This window comes from Cyprinodon tularosa, unplaced genomic scaffold, assembly GCF_016077235.1.
Source record: "Cyprinodon tularosa strain WSP-4 unplaced genomic scaffold, ASM1607723v1 ctg356, whole genome shotgun sequence".
Classification (NCBI taxonomy): domain Eukaryota; kingdom Metazoa; phylum Chordata; class Actinopteri; order Cyprinodontiformes; family Cyprinodontidae; genus Cyprinodon; species Cyprinodon tularosa.
This window is the reverse complement of record NW_024039070.1, coordinates 18,858-31,030: the sequence shown is the minus strand read 5'-3', so window position 1 is coordinate 31,030 and position 12,173 is coordinate 18,858. Positions and strand designations below refer to the sequence as shown.

General features: G+C 36.2%; 1 protein-coding gene across 1 annotated transcript; it reads right to left on the bottom strand.

Annotated features, from left to right (window-relative positions):
* Positions 1-723: 723 nt before the first annotated feature.
* Positions 724-9,179, bottom strand: svopa (SV2 related protein a). Its single transcript, XM_038295445.1, has 16 exons — positions 9,010-9,179; positions 7,134-7,291; positions 6,953-7,038; positions 6,755-6,853; positions 5,977-6,048; positions 5,302-5,426; positions 5,149-5,212; positions 4,945-5,070; positions 4,736-4,864; positions 4,540-4,613; positions 3,378-3,454; positions 3,159-3,263; positions 1,909-2,020; positions 1,748-1,829; positions 1,560-1,649; positions 724-1,468 (listed from the first exon to the last, which is right to left on the bottom strand). The coding sequence occupies exons 1-16, from the start codon at positions 9,042-9,044 to the stop codon at positions 1,268-1,270; spliced, it is 1,635 nt and encodes a 544-aa protein (XP_038151373.1). The 5' UTR covers positions 9,045-9,179; the 3' UTR covers positions 724-1,267.
* Between the last annotated feature and the right edge of the window lie 2,994 nt (positions 9,180-12,173).

Sequence of the window (12,173 nt, the reverse complement as noted above, 5' to 3'; positions counted from 1 at the left end):
GGACACATAATGTTTTGGGAAGAGAAAAGTTTTATTTCGCTGTTCCTAAAAACCTGCAGGACTACTTTCGGCTTGACCAAAACTGGACGATAACTCTGCTCACAGGACGCTGCCAGGGGTAAGTCAGTGTGATTGCATGCCGCTGGTGATCGGGATGCCATACAGATTCATGTCAAAAATACCGAACTATCCCTTTAATGATTATGAGAAGAAAAAAAAAATTTCGTGCCCAAAATTATTTATACAATTCTCAGTAATCTTCAATGGTGATTTAACTTATGGGATGATTTCCTTTGGCTTTAGATAGCCTCTTTGTCATAACCCTAACAGATTTGTGTCAAACGTTGATCAGCCTGGACTCTGTCCGAAGTAAACTAAAATTTTCTCACAGAAGAAATAGCTTGGTTCTTCAATAAGTAAAACTGAACTAAAGTCTGAAAAATAATGGCACTTTTGGAAAACTCTGCAGACTCTCACTCTATGTGCTGTAATGTAGAAATATTACCACAGTATCATGCTGAAGAACCCTCAACTCCCAGTGACAGCTTCAGGAAATCTTTGTTAGAAATAAAACAAACACCATTATGTTTAGACCTTCTAAATTCATGATTTTAGCCTTTTATGTGTGGTATTTGCATTACCAACAAGAAAAGGCTGAATAAGAGCCACAAATTACAGTAAGGAGTTCTCATGTTTGAGAGAAACTCTCTATTTCTGTGCTCCAAAATTATCTATATATTTATCATAATAATGGGACTGTTCAATAAAATAAATTAGTTTTACCTAAACGGTTTTTTTTTTTTCATACATTAAAGTGCATATCAGCAGGCAGCCTATACGTACATGAGATGATCAGATTTCCTTACTAAAAATACTGAGAAGATGTTATGTTAAATATGCTTTGTCTACTACAGAAGCAGCGTTTTAAAAAGGTTCAAAAGTTGAATATGTTCATTTAAGGCTCTTATAAGAAGGTGGATGCATGAAGATACATTTGAAAACTTTCTTATTTTCATCATCCTCTCCTGAAATCTTGTACATTAGGTCTCTCTCACTCACTCCGTGTGTACGTAGTTTTACAATGGAAACCCTGTGACACCAGTGATGTTTAAAGACCTTTCATGACATGATGAGAAAATAAATGGTACTGCCTGGCTCTTAGGGGTAACATACAAGAAGGGCAGAAAGATGGTGTTGTTTTCTCCTTTCTTCTCATCTTGTCTTGTTGCTGCACTTGCCTTCTGTTTGTACCTTAGCAAACACGTTCTCAACCCTGGGAGCTTGAGTTGGAGTGTGGGATTTCTTCAGCTTTGTGGCCTACCATCTCCTGTCCCCACTCACGATGGCTGGACTCCTGCAGCCCCCGGCCTGTGGTTTCAATGGGCAGAGCACAGGAGGCAACAGCAGCAAACAGGCAGCAGCAGCAGTACACAGAGAGAGCCAGGTACACTGAGGACTCTAGCATCACCTGTAGGATGAAGGCCCAGATCAAACACAATGAATACACTTATACAAACAAGGTCCTTTAAATTCTTAGCACTATTTAATCTAGGTGTTACCTGTGCAACAAAAGGAGTGATGAGAGCGCCAACTCTAGCCATTCCACTGCTTGTTCCCAGACCCAAAGCTCTGGTTGCTGTTGGATAAACCTGCAGAAAAAAACAGAAAGAAATTCATCATCTCCTGGTTTAATCTCTCCACTTTCTCTGCTCTTAACAAATTAAAAATCATACTCTATATATATTACCTCCGGAGTGTAAACATAAGCTGCCTGGAAGCCTCCAGCAATAAACGCCCTGGCTACGAATATTAGCACTGTCATGGACACTCTGTAAAGGACAAACAAGTTTCAGAAGACGTAGATAAACAAGAATCTGCAAATCATTAAATATAGAGGCGATAATTTACCTCCCAACACATCCATACAGGGGAATGATGCACAGGGAGAAGACGAGGAAACACAATGCCATGGTCATTCTCCGTCCCAGTCGATCAATAGCCCACAGTGTAACCAGCAGTCCTAAGCAAAAGGAAAAAATAAAATAAACTCGGCTTGTTGTCTTCTCCTAAAATGACTATCTTTATGCATTTGCTTGTTTTCTTTAAATTAGAAAAAAAAAAAAAACACAATAAAATGAGAATAGGTTTCTTTATGCACAAAGTGAAACTTTCTAAGAATTTACAAATAAAAACAACAAATACTGTTTCTGAAGGAGTTAGAATATCACATAAGACCACCAGAAAATGATTTTAATCACAGCAATGTTATGTCATTACCATGACCTGACAGCTGCTCCATTATTGATAGGAAGACTCATTAGACAATTGCTAAGTAAGCTGATGGTTCACAGAGTGCTGTATTTAAGCACAGTAATGGAAAGTCTAGTGGAAAGAAATAGTGCAGCAGAAAAAGTAGCACAGGCAACAGAGATAATCACAGACTTGAGAGGATTGAACAGTAAAGCCCTTTTGAGATTTTGATAGAAATGCTAAAGGGGGGATATGAGGCAGGTCTCAACTCTGAAGAGCCATCACAGACAGACACTGCAGGACTTGGGCAGCAACAGGGTGTATGGAGAAACGCTGAATTTAAGCAACTTGATGTCCAATTGAATTATTTCTGAAAAGGAAGCCTCAATCATATGCATTTAATATTTTAGATGGGTTTTCTTTTTTGATACTAATGTTAGAAGTATCAAAATCACATTTTATTCATCTAATTCGAAATTCTACTATTCTAAAAAAATGTATTTATTGTTAATTTTATCTCTAGCACACAGATAATATACTTTATGAAAATGACACAACAAATATATCACTCTGTATCTAATAAATCAATATTTAAATTTCACATTTGAAATTAATTACTAGTAAACCATTATCTTGTGGCAAAAAAATAATAATAATAAATATTTGATAATGGAATTACTTTAAAAAAAATCATCCATTTGAAACTAAAATAAAAATGCTGTCTGTATTTCATAATACAATCGTAAATTAAAATCGTAAATGAAGCATCAGATGAGAATGAGGGCCAGTTGCTCTGTCTACTTTTGATATTAGTTATCTTAACATCTTACAAGTAAAATCATATAGTATTGCGCTGCACACCTACATATTATTAACAAGAAAAAAACAAACATATTTAATGTATTTACCTGGGAATTCAGATAATGTTGTCCACAGTAGATCTTTGTAGTCATCAGAATTTAAATATTTACACTCCAAGCTGCATCGCAGCTCCTTTTTACCACCTTTGGCCACTAGAGGAAGACATTAAACAGTTCTTTTGTTAGATATTCTCAATCAAATGTCTATCATGCTTTTTGCATAAATCATGTTGTTTCTGGTTGTAGAAGAAGCTTCCTTTGACTCACTTCCACATGCGCCTCCCTCTTGAAACAACTCTGTGGTGAGGAGCACCAGTCCGTAGTAAGAGAAGGCGTTTGCAAACCTGCACTGACAAAGAAGCAACTTGAAATCAGGCTAAGACATTGCCTTGCAATTTTTTCATATGCTTTGATCTTTTCCACATCTATTATATCACAGCAGTGTTGTCCAAACATTTAGGGCCAAAATGGTAGCTGAGAGGCTCCACCAGCCACAAAAAAAATATCAATATACAATGCGAAAAACACATTTTAACATAGAATTTTGTATTTTCACATAATCACAATAAACCAGAGATAGAGTATTTTGATGAAAGTAAAAGTTGGGCTATTGTCTCAACAAGATTAACTTATGGTTAAAGTCTTGCATCAAATATATGTGCTAAAACTTGCCAACTGCCTCAGCTGGTTGGTAAGATTTGTGCCGTTATTAATTTGGAGTCAAGGACCTTTCTAAAGTCATTCAGAAGGTCACATATAGCCTCCCCAGCCACACTTTGGACACTACTGTCCTTAAAACCAATAATTTTTGGTGTGCAATATAATTTTCTCCTGCCAGCTTAATTTTTATACTTCCTAATCAAATCATCTGTGACCTGTTCATGCCGACACTCATTTAATTCTTAAACAATCCATCTGTGTGTTATTGTATCTCAGTATTAATCTTTATACTGGAAGGAACTCTTTTGAATGAAAAATTGTTTCAGAAAAAAAATACTGAGGTGTATGCTGCCCTCCCAGCAGAACAGTTACCTGAGCCTGAGTTACTTTGCATGGCAGACTGGGCAAAGAAATATTTTCAACTTGTGTAAAACCACTGGAAACAAAATATATACAGCTGCTACTGCAGTTAAAAGTTGTTTGACAAATACTTCTACTTGGGGGGCTAAATACAAATGCACACCGCAATGTTTAGATTTACATGTATAAAAAGTAAAGCCATGTATTTTACACTTCACAATTCTTAACTACTTTGGGTCGGTCCATGACATACAATTGTAATGAATTACACTGAAATGCATGTGACAAAACAAGCTTGTGGTACTATTATTCTTTAGAAAATACAGATTAAAGATGGCCACTAAAATTGCAGAGGATTGAAAAAATCCCGAGACAGACGTTTGGGTGCTTTATTATTTGTCTTGTTTACCAAATAAACCAGAGTAGAATTGTAGTCCAGCGAAGTTGTGATGAGAATAAGTCTCTAATCTTTCCCCGGTCTTCCTAATTTGAAAGAACAGATACGTAAGAATAGATAAATGATTGCATGATACATGTAGTATATTGCAGGTGAGACAATAGTTATTAATAGTCCTATAACAGAGTACATGCAGACTGCGCTCTACCTGTCTTGCAGCAATAAGTTTTCCCAGAGGCATGGGGACACCGTTTTCTGTTGCTATTCGTTTCAGAGTAGCAAGAGCCTTTTCCTGGTTCCCCGTCAGCACATCATAACGAGCACTCTCTGGAAGCCACTGTAAACACATGCACATCAGCATTAAAGGTGTAAATGCATACACTACCATACTCTACAGCCTAAAACTGTTGCACTCACATAGCACAGAAAGGCAAAGATGAAGAGAGGGATGGTGGAAAGGCCCAGCAGCCAGCGCCAGCCCAGAGTGGGCATCACCAGGATTGCTAACAGAACTTCAAAAACTGTGCCAATTGCCCAAAAGATCTGGAAAAAAAACAGGATGGAAAAGTACTACAGGGGAAAAATACACTTGTTAATGTGTTAGTGTGGAGCAACTCATACCTCAATCAGCAGGATACATGTAGCTCTGGATCTCATGGGAAGAAACTCGGCATACAGGGTCACCCTTGGAGGAATAAGGAACTTTGGTGTTAAAACCAACTCAGTTCATTAGGTTCATTGTTGTCTTTAGAGCTGTGATGGAGGGATACTTACGACTGTGGTGCTCCTCCTATACCAAAGCCCACTAATGCACGCAGGAACAGGATCCACCCGTAAATGGGTGCAAATGCACTCATGAGGCCGTAGAACATGGTCCAAAGTACGCTCAGTGTTAAGCCCTGTTGGTGGGTATGATCAGCACTTACATTTCACATACACTTATCTTATTCACAGCTAGTATTTTTACACATTTAGAGCCCTGCAAAATATTCATACCCTGAGAGTTTTTCTATTAAAAAAAACTTCAGCTTATCTTACTGAGATTATTTTATTAGACCATGAAAATGGGTCCATAATTCTTACATGGAGGAAAAATCAAACCTGTATGGTTTGTTAAACCTTTACAAAAACAAAATGTCGAAAGCATTGCAAGGCATTGATATACAGCCTACGTTGAGTAAGTGCTTTTTAGATACATCTAACTCAGCAATTACAGCTGAAGGTCTTTTGGAGCAAGTCTCTGCTGGTCTACCCAATCCAGAGACATCTTGATTTCCTTTTTTTTTTCAAGCTAGATAATTCAAAAATACTGCTTTAGGTTGTATGATTAAATAAAGTCCCAGTAAAATACATTAAAGATTGTGGTTGTGACAAAGGAAACTTCAGAGATTGAAATTTTGCATGGCCCTCATAAACCAAATGGTTAAGAAGACTTCCTGTGGAACTCACCATCTTTCTGCCGTATCTATCAGATATGTTTCCCCAAAGAGAAGAGCTAATCATCATTCCAATGAACACTGCCTGCATCAGTTGTGGAAAAAAGAATAGAATTAGAATTAAGTATAAGCAGGTATATGATTATGTTTATGCATTCAGCACACACTATCCACAGGGACATACAAAGTAGAAACAATTTTACAGGTATATGAAGTGGTTCAATTTAGTGGTCCTGAGGAACTAAAGTTCCTTTATCTAAGGGATGGAATAATTATAATCAAGACATTGAATATTATCATGATCCAAGTTTTTAATGTGGGTTTGAGTTAAAGCTTTCTTTATAATTCAGGTTTCTCTTTTCATTGGCCTGTCTCAGTTTCTGCTGTTTACCATTAAATTTTTTTCAGATTTCCACAAAAGTCCTTTTTTTAGCTTCCCATTTCACTACTTGCCTCAGGTTACCTATCAGCTTACCTATTGCTGTTTTTCCTTCATATATATGCTGATTGGGTTTAATAGCTGTTAGTCCGATTTTCTGTCCATTTTTGTTTTGTTACCTTAACCTGCTTTATCTGTGTTCAGTTGAAGCCTAGAAGCTCCCTGAGTTCCTACATTTGGGTCTTTCCCCCCCAATACAACCATTCATATGACAGCATTGCCATTTATTGTGACTCCTGGTTTGATTTAAAATCAATCCAAATAAAACTTATAGCTTTACACAATTCATTTTCCAGCATATTCACAAAACACTCCATAAAGGATCACTTTATAAACTGTAGGAAGCTCTTACCGATGTCAGTAGTGCCACCTCAAGGCTTGGTAGCCTCCATTCACAGTGGAGCTGTGGAGCTAAGATGCTGAGAATCATCATCTCCATGGCATCAGCCATCTGCACAAACAAAAAGCCCAGATACACTCTTTAAATTAGTGTTGGAATAGACAACATTAAATGTCTGTTGAGCCTACATTGAATTTGTGCCATTCTCACCCAGGACAGTCCAGTGAGAATAGAGAGCTTCCACTGAAATGTGCCAAAGCCAATCGCCTCCACTGCATCTTCTACCATGAACGTGTCTGTAAAATGGTGAACTTAAGTAATTTGTGTAAAGTATTATCTAACTTAAAGAGGAAATGGTAGTGGGCAGAAGCAATGCACTACTGTTATTTACCATCGGTTGGATTTGCAAACTCTCGTGGCACTGGAGCTCCTTCTGCAAGTGCCACAGATTCCAGATCAACAGGCGCTGCTGTTGTGACACCCTGCTCTCTGCTCTCCACATCTTCCTCGGAACGTGTGCTCTCACCTGTGCGACGGAAGCGAACAACACTGCAAAATAAAAAAAAAAGAAAGGCAAAAAGCAACATGAATTATTTTGGTGGAAAAAAAAGAAAGAAAAACTATAGCCTAAATGAACAGCTTAGGTATAGTCATTTTTGTAAAGCTATTCCTGTGGTTAGTGCTTATGCTGTGAGGCCATGTGACAGGAGTCAATTTGTTTCAAAGGTTTACAATATGTACAATTTTTGTTTAAAAGACAGTTGGTTTGTCTCTTTTTTTATTTCGATTTTATCTATCACCTATTGGATGATTGATGTCTTTTACCTTCATTGAGGATGACAAACAAGCTCCTAATTCAACACTTCTTTACCTTTCTATTTAAGCCAGGGCCAGAAATCCACCAATTTTAGATGTTGAGATTATACATGGTTTAAAAGTTAAGTTACAGTACCAATATGCCACAGTGATAACACTGGTGCACTGAAATACATTTTATAAACATGCAAAAGCATTCTTATTTAATTTGATCAAAAATACATGAAAATACTTTTCTTTCTTACAGATGGAGTTAATTTATGATTTTTTTGCAGCATTTTATATTTTACCCAGATAATTCACTCAGTCTAAGTCTAGTTGCTGAGCCAAACACTAACTGTAGAAAGATGAGTTACCAGAGTATGCATAAGTATGGAGTAGAAATGATAATGCAACCTCCTCTTCCGGTTTTTGTATCAACAATATCTTTGTAGAGCTGTGTGCTATAAACTTTGTGCTGTGACTGTAAACACTTCAATTGTTTGCTACTATTGTTACTGAAAGGAAGTAATAAACAGTGTTTAGCAATAACAGTACGGTTGTTTAGGGCAGTTTTTAGGGATAACACATCTCTTGTAAAAACAACTGAGATCTATGTTTGGTGGAAGATCAGATAGCAAAGATAAGAGTTAAGAAACTGGTAGCCTAATTTTTTTTACTGTAAATCTGCTAACTGGTTGCACAGTGTTAAAATGGATAAATCCCACCAAGGCTTGTATATGCTGTGGACTTTCTCCCAAAACCCATTGTAAGAGAGGTTAGATATCCAGAGAGGGTATAACCTATAATCTTCTCCCACATGCACAAAATTGGTAGTTGCACTTAGAACGAATGCAATCAGCATGTGATGACTCAACCACAGTAATTAAAGAACATGACCTCCATGTTATTTGAAACATCAAGGTTGCATTTAAGTGTGCCAAAGGAATAAACATGACAATATCTAATTATTTGTGTTCCTTACTAAAGATATATGCCAGAAGGTGCTTTTCTTGGAAATATACATAGTAACACATTATATTAAGATTAGATATTTTCAGTTGCTTAGGAAAAACGATGCCACCATTTTAAAAGTCTACTCTTGAGTTTAATTGATTTACATTCACTAAGGTTTACATCAACAATGTTTCTCTGAGTCATGACTTTAAACTGATCGCTCTGCAAACTGAATTGTGGTATTAATTATACAAAACATAAAATTTGTAAATGTATAAATCAATAAAATGTTGTTTATCTTTCTGAATCTAACACTGCCTGTCTGTAAGGTAGGTGTAGGTATAAATCAGTGCTGTGTTCGAGGACTGTCAGGCTATTTGTGGTGAGCTAATGAAATAAACACGAAGCAGTCAGAAAGCAACGAGTCCGGCAGTCACGGTTAAAATTAGCTGATAAAAAAGCAAACAAAAAACAAACAAACAGCAGCATCAGTACACGAACTGTAATCTACTCACGGAAGCTGTCTCAGCTGAAAAAGGTCATCCTCCATTTTTGTATTTTTTATCCGATACTCCGTTTGGCCTCATCGCAGTTTACATTATCGCGAACGGTCGGCGATTTCAGCACCAAGGAGAGCGACTCTGTCTGCGCGTCTGCCGACAGCCAATCAGAGGGCGCGCTTGGCTGGGCTTGGGTGGATCCACATGACTGCTGATCGGGGGCGGGGGAGTCCGCAACCTACACAACCCGAAGCAGAGACAGAGGAGACAGCTGTCCAGATAAATACAGAAGTTGACAGTGACCGTCCTTTACTTTTGAGTTTTAAAAAAAACGAAGCGAAAAAAATTATTTACCAAGAAAAGGTATTTAGAATATGAACCAAATCACAGATTTAGACTGATGACTAAAACAGTGTATAAATATCCACAAATTTCCTTCCCCCACCTCTACAATGAACCAAGTAGTGCATTTTTGTGACTTGCAAGAACAAATTTTATTTATTTTCTTTTTTGCTTTCAAAAATCTGAAAAAGTCTCAGATACATTTTCATTTATTCTTCAGGCAGTATACCACCATGCACCAAAGTTCCAGAGACAGGTGTTTATAGGTAGTACTTTTGAGTTTTAAAAGAACAAAGCGAAAAAAATAATTTACCAAGAAAAGGTATTTAGAATATGAATCAAATCACAGATTTAGACTGATGACTAAAACAGTGTATAAAGATCCACAAATTTCCTTACCCCACCTATACATTGAACCAAATATTGCATTATTGTGACTTGCAAGAACAAATATTATTTATTTTCTTTTTTTGCTGTCAAAAATCTGAAAAAGTCTGAGCTACATTTTCATTTATTCTTCAGGCAGCATACCACCATGCACCAAAGTTCCAGGTGTTTATATTTATGATTTGTTAGCATTATACATCTAGAAGCTCCAATTTTTCCCCACTCCTCTTTGGCCAGCATTTCACAATAAGTGTTACATAGATTGTGCTTTTAGTGTTGAGAGGAGTTGTGAGGGTGAAGTTACCTATCAAAAAGATAATTTTTTATTTGTAAAAGAAAAACAAATAGAAAAGAATCTAATTTATAAACGTAAAGAAGTATTTGTTATTTATAAACTATTTAATAAATAAAATCTGGTTATCTAATTCAAGATTATTTTTTCCACAATGGGTATAGTAACTCTTCCCTCTTTTGTGTTTGTATGGCAGTTGGGGCATAAAAACCCAGCTTTTAGGGCATCACTGCCACCTCCTAGATGGAGTATGGACCACTGACTTTTATACCAACACTTTATTCTCCTCAATATTCGTGTTGTTTTAAAAAAAAAAATCAAACAAAATCCCATTAGGATCTTTGTAGTAATTTCTTCATATCTAACCAGGTTGTCTTCAAAAATTCCTACAAAGATGTAAAACTAATTCTTCTTATATAAAGGCCTTCTACACTCTGGGAACACATATTCTATAGTTTACAATGTCCCACACCACTCATAAAATCTTTCGTTTTATCTTTGCCAATTATGTTAACTGTCCTATCTAATTTAGTATGACCAAATCTCATTCTATATATAATAGCCTCTTATTTCTTTTTCTATTACATTGTCTATATTTACCCATTTTTTTTATTTTTGGGATACCATAATAATATCTAGCCTTATCCTCTTTGTCCAGATGCTATTGCCATTTAACCTTAACATGCATTTTCTTGTTAGAGTCTTTCCCTATATGTCACAGAATTCATAATTGTTTGATTTCTATACTATTACTTTTGCAGCTGAGAATTAAGTGATATATATCTATGTTATTATCTAGTTCTGAGTTTGATTGAATCTCCTGAATACTTATTAATGCAATGCTTGAGCCTGAACGAATTAAAACATTATCTTTAATTTCCTCTACCGATTCCACTGCCATCATTATTGCTATTGATTTTCTTGTATACAGGATACTTTGTGATTTTTATTTCTCATATTTACATCAGGAATGATAAATGATGCACCCTCTCTAACATTTACCACTTTAGCTGCATCTGTATGAATCTTAATGTATTCTAAGTATTCATTTGTTTTATAAGTGTACACTTTTTTTTTTACAATCAATCTCCTTTGCTTTTTTTCCAAGAAGGAAAATGTCAGCTGAAAATGTCTGTCTATAGGTTCATAACAGAATAACAGAATATATAACAGCAGAGGATATCATAAAATTATCTATTCCTATATCCGTTATTTTATTTTTAAAGCTACAGTGTATAATAATTACAGGGATATACAGTCAGAAATTTAATATATTATACATAACTATGTTATTTATCATCATCTACGAGCTCAGCCTCTTAACCTTAATATTTGCGTTGCCTTAGAATTCGTTATTTATAATTACATAGGAGCGGGTCTCGCAGCCATGGAGGCAGACATCTTTGCGCTACGGCAGCGCAGAGCCAACAAACTAGCGTTTGCGAGATTTCCCTTTACGCTCGAAAGTAACTACGGCAAGTTGAGAGAGATGAACTGAGACGGTACTGAACAATAGATGGCAGTATTAAAATTATCTATGTAAACAAACCTCATCACTTGAGAAGGTAGGTGATGCGGACGTCGTGGAAGACATTTTGTCCCGTTACGCTCGCCGTACTGTGGGGGGGGGGGGGGGGAGAAGCGTGGGGGGGGGATTTTCATGTTGCTGCAGTCTGCAGTCTGACCGCTAGATGTCGCTAGAAATTACACACTGTAGCTGGAATGGGCGATGAAACTAAACCGGCATGCATTTTTTTTTATGTATTCATTATTTCACATAACAGATTTTTTTAAGAGGGGTTTTTATATTTATATTTGTATATTTTTTCAAAATTTTTTTTATTGTGAATCTACTGTAATGTATTATTGTTTTATAATGGAATTTTTATAGCAGGGTTTTAATGTGTGAATGCAATGTGACACATAATTTGTACTATGTAGTAGCCAGAGTCTGTACCCAAATCGAATTTCCTTTGGGGACAATAAAGTAAATCTTATCAACCCAAAACTATTAAGTTTTTATTTTTCAATTTTTTTTCTGACAAGGTTTGGGAAGAATTTCCGGAGGATTCATGTCGTTTCAAGTTGATCCTACTTTAACTTCTCTTTTAACATGAATTTAAATATGACCCAAGCTAGGCTTTTTTTTTTTTTTTTT